Below are 18,568 nucleotides of genomic sequence, written 5' to 3' on the forward strand. Positions count from 1 at the left end.
TCAGAGGTATCTTGGTACAATTTGCCAAAGTGGTCTTCCCAGACGGAAGATGCAATGTTCGACTCCACTGCAGCTTTTGGTTCTCCTGTGCCTGTGTTTACCAAAGACCAAAATTTTCTGGAATCCCTCGCTTCTAGCGCAAGGGAGAGATCCTGCCATCTGTTCCAATCCCATTCCGACCTTGCCACTGCCATGGCTTCCCTATATTTCCGCCTAAGCTCAGCGACCTTACCTTTATCAGAACCTACTTTTATTGTGGCTATTAACTCTGTCTTGATCTTTCTACAGGAAGAATTATACCAGGTTGAAGTTCGGGTCTTTTTCTTCCGTGGGACTACCACTGGATAAAAAACCTCACCAAGAGCTCCCACTAGGTCTACATGGATTTGGGCTACTTTCTCATTGTAATTTGGTGGTCTGGGCTGATTAATTAGTACATCTAGTTCATTTAGCTTAGATTTTAGTTATGCTCTCTTCTGAATTAATCAGTTTCCCCATTTTACCCTACGTCTATTGGAGCTAAGAACCAAATTCCCTGGATCTTCACTGGGATTGTCGGGTAATGACCCAATCGCAGGTGCAGGATGCACCATATCTAATAAAAGTGCGTTGTGGTCGCTGTCTGTTCTTACGATTACCCTACAATCCTGTACCTTGGACCACAGACCAATGTCCACAAAAATATAGTCCAGCCTCGATTCATGGTCCTTCCTATTAAAGGTACACGATGAAGGGATGTCAGAAGGAGTGCGTCCATTACAGGCCCTTAGCGCAAAATGTAATGTTAGGGACATAATTTGCACTGCGAGAGGGGACCAGGATTTAGGGTGGGGGGATTGACATGACGGTACACCCCAAAAGTCATCTTCAGCAGTGAGGGCACCCTCCCTTAAACCTTCCAGTGGTTCAAAGTGGCAGTTGAAATCTCCGCCCATCACTATCTTACAATCAGTGGGGAGTTGGCCAAAGAATGACGAGAGATCTTCTAGTGTGGGTGACTCCGTGGACACACTGACTGGGCGAGAGTAAACATTAATGATTGCCAGATTTAACACATTAGGCCGCTTGAGTAGAACACACTGTATGTCTTGTGAGAACGTCTGTACATTCTCCTCATTACACCCAATGTGACAAGCTACCCAAACCGCCAAACCACCTGAGGGCCTCTCTTTACCATTCCACCTGGCTTTAATTTCAAAAACTGCATACCCTACTCTACACAGGGGTTCCCTGGCCCATGTCTCTTGGAAAAGACAGATATCACTACTGCCTACTAGGGAATTCCAGTCATTTGTGTGTAGTTTATTAACAATACCCGCCACATTCCAGGAGAGGACCTTTAGGGTTTCGGCTGGAGGTTTTAAACCCAGCCCCCCAGTTTTCTCTGGTTCGATTTCCGGTGGTGGAACTGCGGACCCTTGCAGTGATGTTTCCAAGAGGGATAAGGCAGTGGGTGTTAGGTTAGGACCAGGCGGAACTACGGGTGTTGGGCTGTGACCAAGTGGATTACAGGGCAAGTTACTTACTCGGCCCGGGGAGCAAGAACGAGTTAAGCCTTCCTGGGGGGATAGATCAATTTCTCGAGTGATGACATCAGTATCGCCTACAGATTCACTGGCGATACTTTAGGTACATCGTGAGGATGCACCCTTTCGGAGAACATCGACCTGATCAAGGCAGCTGAATCTGTGGGGGTGTACATAGGTGCCATAAGCAGGAATTACATTACGGGTGGGCCTGTATCTTGACCCATCAACAGCAAAGCCAGCCCTTGTTCAACCATCGTCCCTCCTCATAGTCGAGTCACGTACATTGGGGTAGAAGTATGACAGGGGGATCAATTCTATGGAGGTATTTCATGAACCCCCAAGCCAATTACAGATGTAGGTAGCAACCTGGGGACTCTTGAAGCTTACAATTATGCAGTCCCCCACACTTTTCCTGGCAGTGTACCCAACCCATGGGACCCTTCTAACCATAAGAACCTCTCCTCTAAGATTAGGTGGTAAGGGCCTTTGAATATTTAACCAGCTAATGACCTTATTGCGTAGGGAATCATAAGATTCTACCGCGTCTCTGGAAAGCTCTGGTACCCCCATCAAAATCACAGTATAGGCTGCCGCCTCACGAGGCAGGTTAACTGCTTTTCGCCGGTTATTAGAACTAGCTAACCGGTTTGGGCAGTTAGCTGTTTCATTCGATGGTCTCACCTGGCCAAGTGAGCTGGCCGAAGCGGGTAGCTTCGACCTCCTTACATTTGGTACCGGAGGCAGTTGCCTAGGGAGGGGTACAGGGGCAGGCAGTAGCACCGGGGCTGTACTCATATTTTCCCCGGAGGGAGCTATTGGTGGAGTAGGGGCCATAGTAGTTGTAACAATAGGGAAATGAGAAGTCCCAGCATTATCCCCATGTGCTCCATGTATGCCCACTCTTGGCCCTAGCTGATCGCCACCACTACCACTTAGTCTTTCTATAGCTAGAAGTCTAGCCTCTATAGAGTCTAATTTGAGGGAGAGAGGATCCAGAATGCTTTTGAAGATGCCAGTGAGTGAGCAAATAATGTGCTCTGAGGTGTTAGGAGCTACCCCGCCAAAAATGAAAGGGCCAGTGTAAGTGGGAGTGGGAGGTGGAGTGCTTGCCGTTTCCAAATCGTTCCCCATTACAGATGTTCCAGGGGCAACCAGGCTATCCTCGGTGGTGTTCACTATGGGATCAACTTTAGCCCTTTTGGCGCCTTTGGACTTCCTAGATATTTTCCTTTTCGGGGCAGCATCTTCTCTGTGGCCCATGTATTCAATTGATGTAGGACCGTCCCCCTGAGCCCTAGATGGTACTATCTCAACAGTGGGGGAGGGTTCCACCTCATCAGTGTTACGTAGTGAGTCTCTATCCCTATGGGAGTTGGATGGTGTCCTTAGCTGTTGTAGGACAGACTCTATGGTTTGGTCAATGCTGTCCATAAGTGATAAATGCGTCGCATCAAGAAGTAGTGATGTCCTAGCATTAGATGATAACTCCGGTGAAGCCAGATGCAAATTTTCTATACCCTCCGTGATTTGCTTTTCCAGCACAGTGAGACCCTTATTAACCACTATGTTTGCCCTAGCTAAAAAGTTATCCAAAGTACCTGAGGCCATTAAAGTTGCCTTACTTCTTGTTTCTCTAGTGGCCATTTTGTTAACTCCAAGCTTCTGTGCAGACAGGCAGGACAGTAAAAGGACGGAAAAAGTACCTGAGAGAGGGGCGTTAGGGGGGTACTCCGGTCCGGTCACTACCGTTCTCTAACGGCCTCAAACGGCCCGCCCTTCCCCCGGGCTTAGCCCCGGGCTTTGTCCCGCAATGCGCGTTGGGATTCCAATTAAGTGCCAGCGGAGGGTGGAGGCGGAGCACGCCCGGGAAGAGGCACCAGCTGTGGATGTCAGAGAGAATGCTGGTCCTCGCAGTCCCGGGCGTCCGCACTGGCTCCTTGCAATCAGGAACTTCCCCCGTGTGATCCCGGCCTCAGCTTCTCAAATATCAGGTAACTCGGCAGGAGTTTTAATTTCCACCAGGCAGGCAGGAAGACAGAATCACAGAGTCCAGGAACTGCTACGAGCGGCACCCGAACTGCTACGAGCGGCACCAATTATTGGAGCAGAAACGGTGTTCATGCGCATGAACACCGTGTCTGCTCAAATAATCTAATTTGTTTTTGTAGACCTATCGATTCTGTGCAATAATCATCTGAACATGGTTAATTATAAAATCCATGTATAATGCGAAAGGTTTTCTATGTCCTACCACACAATATCTTTTGAAATGACTGGTAGTTTATGTTGCCAAAAAATAATTGACAAAAAAAAAAATGATGCATTAAAAATTTGATCTTTTTGATAAACTGTTGTTGTCATTAAGCTCCTGTGATTGTTACAAATTAAGTGTTCATGGATATGACGCTAACAAACATCTAAACTCTTATATGAATGATTCCTTTAGGGACATTTTTGCTATTGTTATTGACGATACCCAGTCTCTGGGGATTATTGGGTTGCTCTATTAAGTTTTTGAAGTCATTCGCTTTGGGGCAGCGGTAGGTCTAATATTTCTAACTCCATTAGCATAACCTAGCATGTCCATTGCCATGGGAATTTTCCGGCTCCCGCCCTCCTCCTCTTTTCTAAGGGCAATGCATTCTGCTATTCCCCACCTCACCACTTCCGTCCGCCATGTCTCTACCCTCGGCGCTCTTTGGGATTTCCATCTCATCGTAATCGTCCTGATTGCCAAAAGGAGGGCAAGATCCACAAATCTGAGTTCGGTTTTTAGCGGCTTGGGACATGGGCGAGCTCCCACTAATTAATATAATGCGCTCTCCTTCACCCGTATCTGCGAAACCTCTCTTATTGTCTGGCATATCTCCCTCCAATAGCTGCCCAGCTGTGGGCATGTCCAAAGCATATGTAAGAGGCCTGTCTCATCCACCCTGCATCGCGGGAATGAAGGGGGGCGTCTGGAAACATCTGGTGTATTCTCTCCGGGGTGAGATATGCTCTATGAAGAACCATAGTTTGGATACATTTAAATTTCATGTTTCGTGAGACCCTTTTTGGGTGTTCCAGGATCACCCGCAATGTAGCTTCTGTAATTTCCTCCTCCGTGTCCTGCGACCAGATCTCTCGTAATGCGGTAAGGCATAGCGCTGCATGTGTTCTAATCCCTGTATACAGCCAGCGCACTAAGTGAGCCCCTGCCCCCATGTAGTGTATCAGGTGTACTAGCTCATGTTGCTGTGGTTTGAAGCGTTGCGGCGCCCATGTCGTCCTAATATAGTGGGATACATAGGCATGTAATAAATAATGTCTGTCCGAGGTCCCAGTTACCTGAACGAAGGTGCGATTGTCTAGCAGCGAGTCATCTCCAAAGAAACTGCCTATCCCCTGCACTCCTCTCTCCATCCAGTGTCGTAGTGTATGTTTCCTAATTTTCCCTGCGGTGTTGGGATGCCCAGTAAGGGCATATTACCTGCATATAGCATTGCCGATGACGTGTAAGCTAGTGCCTTTCTCCAGCAGAGAAGGGCAGTGCGAAGCAGTGGGTGGCACATCCCTGGTATCTTACTTTTGGGTAGCAATAGGTTATGTAGTTCGCCCCGTTCTAATTGTTCCGTCGTCCAACCGATCTCGTGAAGGTTCCTTCCAGCCAGCCAGTAAGACAACCATTGGAGTTGACTGGCAAAATCAGGCACACCTAGACCCCCTAGTTTGGTACCAAGTTGTAGTTTGCGCAGACTAATCCGTCGTCTCCCCGACCCCCATATAAGAGTGGTCAGTAACGTATTTATTGTAGTGAAAATTCGGTGCGGGAGACATATGGGCAGATTCACGAAGTGGTACAATAAGCGAGGTAGCATCACCATCTTGGCTATTGCAATGCGGCCCATGACTGACAAAGGCAGTGAGGTCCAAAAACCGATACTGCCACGGAGGCCAGCAATGGCCCTGGAGATATTGCCATCTAACTGGTCCTCCGTTTTTCTGTATATACGGATCCCCAGGTATTTAAAATTAGACTGGGCTACCGGGATCACGTAGACGCCAAAAGGTATAGAGGGCGGGTGAGGTGTGTCCCAGAAGTAGAATCCCACCGACTTTTCTGGGTTTATAGCCAAGCCCAACACCATTTCAAACTTACGGAAGGTGTTGTATAATTGCGTATGGTCTGCCTCCAGGTCCCGGAGATATAATAACATATCGTCCACATATATGGAGAGTATATGGGAGGACCCCGCTATTGGAATACCTGATCCGGTCGCACACTTACGAAGAGCAATGGCCAATGGTTCGAGCGCCAGGACAAACAGCATCGGGGACGGGGGGCATCCCTGTCTGGTGCCTCAGTGAACCGGGTATTCTGCCAACACATAGTGCCCCGTTCTCGTCCGAGCTGTGGGGTCGGTGTACAACAACATGATCCATTGCAGTAAAGGGGCCGGGAAGCCAAAGCGTCGCAAGGCCTCAAACATAAAGGGCCAAGAAAGTGAATCAAACACTTGTTTGAGATCCTGCTTATTTCAGTTCTTTCGATGTTGCCGCCATTAGTGAATGTAGGCGTCTCGTGTTTAGGGAGGTACTACGCCCGGCAAGGAACCACACTGGTCTCGGTGTATAAGTGCAGTCAAATGGGGCTGAATACGCAGAGCAATAGCCTTGCTCAGTATTTTATACTCAGTTGACAACATGGATAGGGGCCTATAGTTTGCCAATTCCAAGACATCCCTACCCTGTTTAGGTATTAAGGTCACCAATGCCTGCATAGTTGATCATGGCACGGGCACAAAGTCATCACCCCCAGCTCCCCTGAACTTTATTGCTAGTAGTTCTGACCTGCCAGGAGGTGCCTATTCCAGTTTTAGGCCTCTGGAGGTTGTTCCTTCTGTTTAGAGCTAGAAGCAACTTGAAAGAAGCAAGAAAACCTGCCTCCAACACAGTCAGTGATGCTGCTGTGACGCCGTGACCTGCACCGGGACCAGCGACACCGCTCCAGAACTGAACGATGCACTGCTCAGCCTGCACAGCAGCTCCAAAGCCCTTCAATGCCTGCTGACCCCTGCAGTTATCAGTCTTCCAGATGCAAGCGCACTGACTCTGTCATAGCTGCGCAGATCGCCGTGGGCGACTCCGCAAACTCTCTGACTTTGCATCGCCTCATTGGAACCGACACCTCACCACTGACGCAACCAACTTTCCCTGTCCTGGATTCGACATGTTGCCTCCTCGCAGACACAATGCCTCACCTCCCCTGTGGCAGCCAGTAAGCTGGCCTAGACCCCGGCACCGAAGCCTCACCTCCACCACACCGTGCACTATCAAAGACTTTGTTATCCAGAGATACTGTTTGTTTGGAGGTCCGTGTGACTGTGTGCTAGATGCAGTCTACCTCGTGGTTGGCGCCATATATTGGATTTATTGCTGTCACGACGTTGCAATAGCCCTAGGTGGAGCTATTTGTTTTCTACCAGCTTTATTCTTGAAATTTTTACTTTGAAGTCCTGTAGGTTGGTTTTTTGTTATTTTGGTCTTGTTGAGTTTAGATAGACACTTTATTTTTCTAAACTGTTATGGTGTCCATTTGTGGTGTTAACATTGTAATACTGTGTGTTTTGATTGCAAATACTCTACACATTGCCTTTGGGATAAGCCTGTCTGCTCATGCCAAGCTATCAAGGGAGTGAGGAGGGATTACGTAAAGTGTGTATTGCGCTTACCCAGACTCGAAGCAAGAGTCCGTACTTGGACAAAGATACCTACCTCCGCAAACTAGAGACCCCCATTTCGAACAAGGGGTTTCCAACCTCTGTGATTTGTTAAAGTGGGGGGCAGTATCCCCAGGTGCCCTTGCCCCCTTTTCCACTCCACCTCCCACCAGTTCAGGGGTAGTATCTTGAAACTGGCCATTTAGCTCAGGGTCTGGACCCTGAGGCTGAACAGGGAAAAGGGATGATACTCATTCATCCTGCCCCCTCTATCTGGGGTCCTGTGCTCTCTGCTTGGGAGGGGTACCCCAGGAGAACTGAACTGTTAGGGCACCGGACGCGGCCACCCTACCCAGTTCCCCTGACACCGGGCCAACTTTTTCCCTAGAAAGTAGGATGCAGTCTATAGTCTGTGGACATCTGGGGGCTAACTATGACCCTCCTCTGGCTAATCTCACCATCCCACTCTAAGCATACCAGGGCCATAGGGTGGAAGAAGTCCTGCTCCTGGCCGGTGTACAGTTCTGGGGAAACAAGCCTTTCCACTACCATGCTCAGGCTAGCCCCGGTGTCCCTCGGAGCAGTGACTGGTACCCCATTCACTTCTATCTGGTGGAAGTGATGACTCCCACTCTCAGAGATTATAAGCTCACCCTCTGTGCCCACCTTCCAGCTAAGGGAGATCATGGCATGGTCTATGAACTGCCCCTGAAGACTACCTATCCCTAAGGCCACATTGGCCACCCCCGCAGAGTACCACCAGTGGGTGGTTTCTTGGACAGACAGAATCCCCCTGCTTGTGTCCTAGCTGGGAACAATCAAAGCAACAGGGTTTGAAATTACTCGCCCTGGGACACCGCCCAGCAGAACTGTCTCTTTGTTTCTCAGAAAGGGAAAGAGATCCCTTTCCTCTCCCCTTGCCCTGATACCCATCTGCACCTCTCTTGACCTCCCCCTCACTCTGCTGGGTGGAGCCTTAACCACCCTTCCTGGGGTCACTCCCAGATCCTTCTATTGGACCCTGGTGCTGACCCAGAGGCCTGCCTCCTTAGCAAGCTCCCTGGGAACAGTAAGCCTATTATCAACCAGTTGTTGGCATATATCTGAAAAACAAAGACTTACCAAGAGCTCTTTTGCAATCAAATTATAGAGCCCCTGGCCCTCCTTTACTCCACAGCCCATCATCGACACAATCCACCCAGGTCTGTTGGGATAGCTTCTAACTGTCCCTGAACTTCTGTCTGTACTTCTCTGGGGTCAGATCAAACTTCCCCACTAGAGACTCCTTCATGAAGAGATACCTCATCCAGTCACCCCCCCTCTGGGGCCAGTAGGGTGTACCTCCCCTCACTAGAGTGCCTCCACAGACTAGCGCCTCAATCCTCCTCAGAGAACTTGTGCATCTTTAAAGCATTCTCATAGGCCTCAAACCATCTGTCTATGTCGTCTCCCACCATAAAGTCAGACCCCAAACGCTTGGGTATGTGGCCATCCTCTCAGAGGACACTGAGGAAAAGCGATCACTGCTGGCCTCTACCTGCCTGGCCTTGAGGTCCAGCTCCTTAAGGCTCCTCTCATGAGCCAAATGCTCTAAAGAAATTATCTCCTCCATTATCAACTTTCTCTGTATTCAGAGTCAGTTTCCTTTGCTCTGGTTCTATTTTTAACCTGCCAAGCTCCAACTTTAGATTCCTCCCCTCCCTCCGGTCCTCCAGCTCCTCTGTGGACAGGCCTCTGGATGACACACGGCTTCCTGCCTAGGGTAAAATCTCCAATCCTGGAAGGATGCTGTCCCCCTTCCTCCACACCCAGCAGTCAAAGATCCTCCTCTGGGTTCTGGCCCAAATCCTCCTCCTCATCTAGCTCCTCCCCCAGATCCTGATCTTCCTCTAGGGTCACATTCAATGCACCATGGGCTTCTGACCAGGCTCTCTGTGCCCTTTGCAGCTCCACCTTCCTGGTAGTGGTCTTTACTGGAAACCCAAACTCCTTGCAGAAAACCTTGAGCTGGGCCACTCAATTTTGGCCAGCTCAATATTCATTTTTGGAGGTGCAGATGTCGAACTGCCAGACAGGACTTTGTAAAATTCAAAAATGCCATTCAGGGAGAATAGATACATTTAAAAAAAATGCCAATCATAGAGGGCAAAAACATTGAAGGCAGAAACAAAAATGCCAATCCAGTCAAGAGGAACTGATTTGAATTGGTCTTAAATGTGGATGGTAGTGTCCACCAAATTACTGTGAGGCACTGCACAAACACAAGACCTATCCTCACTGCACTGCTGATCGCCAATGTTTGAAATGTGGTCTCTATTTGGTAGAGGTATACACCATGTCCAAGTAGGGACCACAAATCTAGTCAGGGTATGTCAGATACCCACCATAAATTAACTTGTGCTCACCCTCTGATAGCTTAGCACAGAGCATGCAGGTTTAACTTAGGAGGCAATGTGTAAAGTATTTGTGTAACACTTAAAACATTAAAATAGTGGAAACACCACACAAAAATAATCCACATCAAGTTAGAAAAATAGAACGTAATTTAATGTACAAAACAAGACCAGAACAACAGAAATTCAATAAGTAGAACTAGTTATGATTTTTAAAAGAATATCTGCAAATATTGTGCTTAAAACCATAAAGCACAAACCCAGGACATCTGGTCGCGCTGGAACGGGGTAAATCCAAAAGTTCAGGCCGACCATGATAGAGTGTGGGTCGGATACAGGAACCAACTTTGTCCCGCTGAAAAAGTACCTCTGAATGGAGGATGCAGCATTATTGAAGGCCCGATGTGAAGAGCAGAGGAGATGATGAATCGTCGTTCCAGTTGGATGCAGGTGATGCATTGGTTCGGATCCGCGCATACAGAGATGTATCATTGGCGAACCTTTTACGATGAAGCAGTGCATCGTCATTGAGCCGTGCAGCCAGCGATACAATGTCTTTGTCCTCAGAGGCGATGTGTTAGCATCGAGAGGTGATGCCTCTGTTCCAACTGGAGCGGAGACCTGATGCGTGGTTTTTGCAGCAAATAGACAGAAAACCCACTTCCAAGGACCCAGGTCTGCACTGGCCACTTTAGGAAGGGCAAGACTCACAGTTGGCAGAGTTCAGAGGTTGTAGCAGGGTTGTTGGACGTCTTTCATGTCCTTAAGACTTTAGAACAGGAGGCAAGCCTTTGGAGTCACTTTGGTTCTGAGGATGTGGAGAAGCAGGTCCAGTCCTGTGGAGGGCAGCAGGCAGGCACAGAAAAGCAGGAGTCCAGCATAGTGTCGGTCTTTTCAACAGTGTTAGCTTCTCCCTCCTAGTTTCCCAGGATGGCCCAGCAGTGGGGTGATGGCCCATCAGGATGTGAATGGCCAATCAGGGATACCTGAGCTCTCTTATGTGTGTCTGTCTGGAGGAAATACACAAAGCCCAGCTGACACCCATCCCAGATGTGTTTTAAAAAAGACAGGCAGAAGGCACAGAATTGTTGAAAAGGAAGAAACTGCCAACTGTCTAAAAGTGCATTTGTAAACTTGCCGCTCTGACCCTTCCTCCACAGGCTCAAGGGAGCCCCAGGGACCACCAAATCCCAGAGGGGTTATTACTAAAATGGAGGGGAGCCACAGGAACCCACCACCAAGGGCTCTTCAGTGCCCTGAGGACCACCACCTTTGTGGGGCTTTACACCAATAATTAGCGTGGGGCCATTCAGACCCCTTGCACTCCGGTTAACTCCACCTCCCCAGGCCAGCATTTAAAATATATGTGGGAGGGGGGTCTCGCCATATACGGCCCAGGGACCACCCCCTCCCAGGGCTGGCCCGTGAGTTGCAAAGAAGGGGGGGCAGCGCAGCCCCCCTTTCTGAAGCCAATAATGGCCCTTGGGATCGCCACCCTCCAGTGGCTGCTATGTCCTGAGGTCCCCACCCCGGGACATAGGCGTTTGCTTATGCTTAGCGGGAGCGGACAGCGTCCGCCAAGCAAAAGTAAACACTGCGGTTCCAGTGGGCGGGAGCTGTCAAAGTGTTCCAGCTTACTAGAAACTGAGGTTTCATCTCTTTCCCTGCCGTAGACATGCGGGCAGGGAAACAGATTAAACTATTGCTCCTGTATGCTGCAGCAATTCCGGATCCCAAAGAAGGCGGGGAGCCGGCTGTGACCACGGGGGCCTTGAGACTCCCCCGTGGTCCTCAACAGTGGTCACTGTGTGCCCTAGGTGGGCTCCAGGGCACACAGGGAGAATAGTGGGTAGGGCAAGGGGGGATGGGGTTGGCCCAGGGAGGGGGCCGTATGGTCCCCCTTCCCCATTAAAAATAAATATTTATTAAGCCCTGGGGGATGGGGTCCCGGGGGATGAATTTGGCATGGAGAGGGGAGTCGTTCAGCCCCTCTTCCCCATTAAGTTGTGGGCAGGCCAACGGGGATGGGGTCCCCAGGGTCGTTCTGGCCCTGATGCACATTTCACAAAAATTAAACCTTAACAGTAGGCGCTTACATGTATAAAGATAGCAGGTGCCCCAGTTGAAGCTTCACTTCTGTAAAGAACATATGATCCTAACTCCTGGGCTTGGCGAAGGCAAAGCAAGTGCGGTTTCTCAGCAAATCTATATTGAAAAATGACCTGAAAGGCTTCGTGGAGGGGAATGCCTTGTTGATCTATTTGCAAGCAATCTGCATGACTGTGATGAGTAGGTTCCTTCTTGTCCTGTCCGGGTGCGAGCACAGTCCATGGTTTTCTCTTTAAATGACTAAGAGTATGGAAATATGCGAATCACTAGGAAACATTGCCTGTTTGGCCCTGCCCACCTTAGTAGGATACAAAGATCTTCCTGCCTTTAGCCAGGATGATGGACAGTTTCACAAAACGTTTCCCATCGCATTTCTCGCCGATTTCGGTGAGGAGTTCTTGATGCTGAGGAAAAGGAGGACATTACCACCAAACAAAGAAGCACTCACTTTATTTAGTTAAGAGGAAGGACCCTTGTTTGGTGGAGATTTACCTAGCTGTACTCGTCATCTTCTCTATAGGAAGATTCAGGTTATAACAAATGTCTGGATAAAGATATACGAGGAACAAGCACATTGCCAAAATATACACAAGTTCAATGTGGACATTTCCACGTGTTCCATTATGCAGCTGTAATGCTGAATATGAGTGGACATTTACCCAAGGAGTTAGCACTTAGTAATTAACCAGTAGAAAGTACTACACTTGGGTAAATATCTGTGGACTCTTTTTAGATAAAGGGGCAGGTGCGTTGTGCCCCAGTCACTGGCACAGATACTGACACACACATAGACACTTAGACACCCATTCACACACTCAGTCACTCACACACCCAATGACAGATCCACTCAGACACTGATACACCCACTCTCTGATCCACTCAGACACTCACACACCCATGTACAGACCCACTCACAGACCCATGCAGACATCTACACCCACTCTTATACCCACTCAGAGATTCGCTCACCCACTCACAGACCCACTCAGACACACATGCACACACTCACACACCCAGTGAGATACATATGCAGTCACTCCCAAGCCCACTCACACACCCACCGAGACACTCATGTACTCACACACTCACTCTCAAAAGGTTACAGATAGGAAATAACATTAAGAAACCATAGAAATTCATTGAAAAAACAAAGGTTACAAGGACTTTATAGTTAGGAAATAGAATTAAAAAAACTTAGAAATTCATTGAAAAAAATAAAGGGTACAGGGACTCAGATATCACTCATACAAAACCACTCAAATACACCCACTAACACCCCCACAAAACCTCTCAAACTCCCACTCCCACATAACCACCTCACATATCCATTCACAGACCCATACCAGTACCCACACAACCAATCACTCACCCATAGAGCGCCTAACACTTACACTTACTCATACAGCCACTAACACACCCACTAACTCAATAATACAGCCACTCATACACCAAGTCATTCACCAATAAGCCACCCACCTATCCATTCATAGACATACAGACACATACCCACTCATGCACCCTTACAGCCTATTGCATAGCCACTCAATCACTCATACAGAAACTCACACAGCCACTCACTCACCCTTACAGGTACTCATACAAGCAACCCACACAGCCATTCACACTGCCTTTCACTCATCCATACAACCACTCACACACCCACAGAACCACTTACATACGCATTGGCACATCCATACAACCACTCAGATACCCACTCACTCAATCACATTCACTCTGCAATATGGCCCCTCACACCGACTCACCTATACATATACTTAAGCAACTACTCATCCACCTATATAGCCACTCACACAACTACTAAGTCACCCATGTAGCCACTCACACACCTATGCAGCCACTCCCACAGCCACTAACGCCCATACAGCCACTCACACACCTGCTCACTCTCTAATACAGCCACTCACACAGTCACTTACTCACCCATACAGCTATGCACATACCCACTAACAACTTCATAGAGCTACTCACACATCCATCCAGCCACTCAGACATCCACTCACACATGGATACAATCACACAGCCACACAGATGAGATATGTTAGAAATGGTATGACTAGTAACTGGTACAGAAAGAATAGTAATTTAACTTACGCTGTAGCTTAGTATATACCTTAAAGTCTGAGAAACATTTAGTAAACGCACTCACGGGATGATGTCAACAGTGAAGTCCTTTGAGATGTCATTAGTGATGTTGCTGACCATGTCATGAATGATGTAATATGCGAGGTCATAAGAGTGCATTGCAGTGTAGTGCATTGAGCATTTTACTACTGCAGGTCACGGGCAAGAACCCATTATTATGAGGAAGGAACACATAAGCAGGTAGATTTGATGAGGAACTATGCAATGTCAAGTGAAGGTTTGTATAAATACAATACATTAATAAAACAACTTACGAAGTGTAAGTGTAGGAGCGAGCAAGGGGAGGGAGAAGGGTTGTTGAAAAGTTGGGAGGAAAACGTTCATTGTTGCTTTTAATAAATTCATGGTTAATATGGAACTGAAACAAATTTGCCTGTAGGAGGCCAATGCAAATTCACAAATGACCTAGTGAGTGATTCTTTCCAACAAGTGATTTTCCTTTCACTCAGACCAAGTATTCTCTGTCCCCACATATTATATAATTCATTGACCCCAGAACCCAGATAGTTTTGTCCTCATGAATCTGGGTATGAATAATGGTACAGTTTGCCCACCGATGGTTCTGTACAGGTGTGCCACATTTATGTAACAGAAAAGCAGCGAATACGCATTTCTACCACGCTGCCGAATAATAAACAATATCTTCTTAGTGGTGCATGCTAGAGTTGCAGAATTTTCAAGGAACAATGGAATGTATGCAATGCAAATCTGTACAATGCAGCTATCCATTGTTTTGGAATATATTTAATAAACTTCAAAGCAGCATGAACAACTATTGGAAGCAAGGTTTTATTATACATTTATGTCACTGTTTTTATTTTAATGCAAAATATAGTACTGTAGCCCGCTGTGAAAGCTATCCCAGGTGTTAAAGGCCCTCTAACTGAGAAATGGAACCAAGAGGCATTAAGGACCCAGTGTGTGAGAGAGGGTCTTTAACAGGAAGACAAGAATTGGAATGTTGGAACAAAGATGAAGATCAGCCATTATTAGCCCTGTGCCACTCACTGACTTAAATGAAGTTGTCACCACTCTAATTGCAAGATTAACAAAACAAAACAGATTTAGTTGTACCTTTTCTTCCGGAATTCGTTGACGAACATTTTCCAGGTAGCTAGATGTATTTTCTACATTTGTGTATCGCAGCAGAATGTGAGCAAAGTCTTCCTCGCTAATGGCGTTCATTCCTTTAGAGTAAGTCAGGAACTCAATCTCTAGAATCTCTGTCTGCAGGTTATCCATGAATCTACAGACAAGGCAGGAGGAATTCAGAAAAGAGCATAAAACACCAAATACGAAAGATTCAAGAATTGATCTTCTGAACAATGAGTACATGTATTATTGCCTACAGGCAAATAGTCGTATGCAGCCACTATTCATGATTCTTTCAAACAGTTCTTAGACATCACGATATTTTACACATGAAATGGCCTAGAGTAATTCACCCCTCGGCATCACAAAGTCAATTGTACATATCTACTCACGTATCTGAAACTTACAGTTTAAATATTCCCATTACTTCTGAGAAATGAGCAACAATACTGTTTGGTTTTGTTATTCTAAAATGTTTGTGCTGCAATTGTAATGTGGATTTACTTGAATTTGTTTCAAATTTTATTTAACTGCGAGGCAATGTCTGATAATTGTATTAGTATAAGTAAGGGTCCAATTATATTGCCTATTGTTATGGTTACCAACTCCAAATACCTCTCCTTGTTATGCTATATATAAGACTACTGAATATGTTTTAAACGATTACTGGGTGGTATGCTGAGAAATTTAAAATGAGCGAGCAAGATGGCCGCTTGAGTCTTGACTCCGCCGGCCGCCACATCCTGACCAGCCATCCAGCATATTATCCTGAACCCCGTCCCTACCATCGGGTGGGGGACTAGCACCTGAGTCACTTGGTGAAATTCTGGTTCATTTGGGCACTTTGGCGACAGACTATCGTCGTCCGAAACTTTGAGGCCTACGGACGTGGAAGCCGGGACCCAGAGTTTGGAGGGGTCCGTAGTGGAGTGCGACAACATCGGCCTCTGGGACCGGAAGTGATCAGTCGGATCTCGGTTCATCGTGAGAGAGTTGCTGCCAGGGTGTCCTGAGTCCACCTATCTTGGTCTAAGGTCGTATTGCTGAGGAAGCTGCCAGGACCCGATTGGTGGTGGCAATGGCATCGAGAGAAGACCCTGAGAAGTCCCAGTCGAAGTCGGCGAAGAATACTCGTCAGATTCAGACCAACAAAATAGACAATTATGCCCTCTCCAAGGAGTCCCCGGTTGATGTGAAACGTACCCCGACTAGTAGTCAGGATGGTGATTCGGTCGTTGAGGACCCTACAATGAAAGATTTAATGGCAGCGATCACCGGGGTCCAATCATCCTTGGGAAAGATGGACACTAAATTGGACTCGGTGTCGATCGAAGTGGGCCTCATAAGAGCAGACCTGACTAAAACGGCGGAGAAAGTCAAGGGCTTGGAAATTAAGACGACGAGTCTCATCGAGGAGGTCTCGGAGCTGCAGAAAGAGGCGCAAGACCTTAAGGCGGCCCGGACTCAATTCGATCGAAAGCTCGATGAATATGAAGGACGGGCGCACTGCAATAACGTCCGTATCCTGGGAGTGCCGGAGAGGTCGGAGGGGTTGACTCCGGACCTCTTTGTCGAGGAATTCATCCTGCAACATCTCAAGCCTAAGGGCCTCAGTAAATTTTTTACGGTGGAGAGGGCCCATAGAGTTCCCGGTGGTCGCCCAAAGACAGGGGCACCACCTCGCCCCATAATAGCCCGGGTCCTGAACTTTTGGGACCGAGACGCTATCCTGCAAACTGCAAGATCCACGGGTCCGCTGGCCTATTAGAACGCTTCACTATTGTTTTTCCCGGACTTCACTTAGATAGTGCAGAGGCAGCGGCAGAACTTTATGGCCATCAAGCGACGTTTGAGGGACCGAGAGATGAAGTACTCAATGATGTTTCCGGCCCGTCTTCGGATTGAACATGACGGGAAAACTTGTTTTTTGACAATCCTGAGGTTGCCGCGGACTGGCTGGATCGGATTGAGGGCTCGGACTCCGGGAGCAAGGCCCGGACCGATGGTGAAGAACAGTGACTTGTCGCTGTGACTGTACCGCATTAACATTACTGGTGGAGTAGAGGAACTGGTTGGGGTTGTTCTTTATCTCCCCCCCCCTGGACTTTCCGTGATTTGGGCCGGGTGTTTCTGACTTTGCCCATCGGGACAATGGTACGGGGACTTCAATGCTGTTTTTGATGAACTAGACAGGTACCCCTGCCGTGTGCTTTTACCTTCCCGTAGATGGTTGGCGGATTTTACCGCCGTGTCGGGTTTGGTGGATGGATGGCGCCTCCAGCACCCTAGTGACGTGTGCTATACACACGCCTCTGCGGCGCACCACTCACTTTCTAGGATAGACTATGTTTTGTTACCAGTGTCTCAGGCGGCCTTTATTCAGGAAGTGACTCATTTGGCGCGGGGAGTGTCTGATCATTCACCGATATGGCTTCGATTACGGATGGGACAGGGTGATGTGGGTAGGGTGACACCGATTAATGCGTGGCGCCTGAAAGACCCTGCTGTCAGGAAAGAACCTGCATGTGTCACGGATCGTTATTTCCAGGAAAATGATGGGTCGGTTACATCGAGGTGTTCCCTGTGGGAAGCATACAAAACTGTTGCAAGGGGGGAGGTTCTCTCCCTAGTATCTGGGCAGAAGAAGAGCAGGGCCGAAATAGATAGGGTGGAGGCGGAGCTATTGGTCTTGGAAACTGCTGTCTCCTTGGGGAATGACCCTGGGGCAGGGCACCGCCTCGGGATACTTCGGGACGAGTACAGGACCCTGACACGTGACAGAGCAAAGACGCAACATGCTACCACGCAGAGTAGAATATATGAGCATGGCGATAAGGCCGAGAAGTTAATAGCATGGCTGGAAAAGGGTGATTGCGGATATCGGTTGGTGCCGGAACTGCGCATCACAGGTGCGGCGGTTTAGTCGGACCCTCAGCTAATTGTAGACGAATTTGCCCGTTGTTTTGAGGAGGTTCATACCTCGGCAGGGGATTTCACAGAGGGAGAAAATGCTGATATGATTCGGGATATTCCGATGCCGGCTCTGTCTGCCGAACACAGGGAATTTCTGGACTCCGCCCTCACGAACGATGAGGTGGCGATGGCCATCAGGGGGGTTCATTCCGGCATGGATTCGGCCCCAACAGTCTTCCCATTGAACTGTTTAAGCTTCACGCCAACCGTTTGGCCCCACATCTGAAAGATATGTATCTTGAGAGTAGAGACCGTGGCGAGTTGCCTTATGACCAACGCATCGCTAATATTGTGCTCATCTATAAGGATGGTAAGCCGAGTCTGGAGTGTTCATCGTACCGCCCGATCTCCCTGTTAAATGTAGAGCCCAAAGTGTTAGCCAAACTGCTCGCCGCCGGTCTAGTGAAGGTCATCACGACACTGGTGCTTCCGGATCAGTCTGGTTTTATGCCGCGTCGGAACACCGCCTTAATCTCAGACGGCTCCACGGGGTGATGGCGGGTGCATCTCGCATCCATGAACCGGCGGTGTTGTTGACTCTGGATGCCACAATGGCCTTTGATCAAGTGGAATGGCCATAACTCTTTGCGGTCCTGTAGAAGTTGGG

General features: G+C 48.2%; 1 protein-coding gene across 6 annotated transcripts in view; it reads right to left on the reverse strand.

Moving 5' to 3' along the window:
* The window catches only part of MICU3 (mitochondrial calcium uptake 3), a 482,285-nt gene that overhangs the window by 111,902 nt on the left and 351,815 nt on the right, over positions 1-18,568 (reverse strand). For all 6 annotated transcript variants that reach the window (XM_086962600.1, XM_086962605.1, XM_086962606.1 and 3 more), the window contains one exon: positions 14,971-15,142. In XM_086962600.1, the coding sequence (XP_086818726.1) occupies positions 14,971-15,142 (172 nt within the window). The remainder of the gene's footprint in view (positions 1-14,970; positions 15,143-18,568) is intronic.

The sequence above is a fragment of the Lissotriton vulgaris genome, chromosome 3_1, assembly GCF_964263255.1.
Source record: "Lissotriton vulgaris chromosome 3_1, aLisVul1.2, whole genome shotgun sequence".
Taxonomy (NCBI): domain Eukaryota; kingdom Metazoa; phylum Chordata; class Amphibia; order Caudata; family Salamandridae; genus Lissotriton; species Lissotriton vulgaris.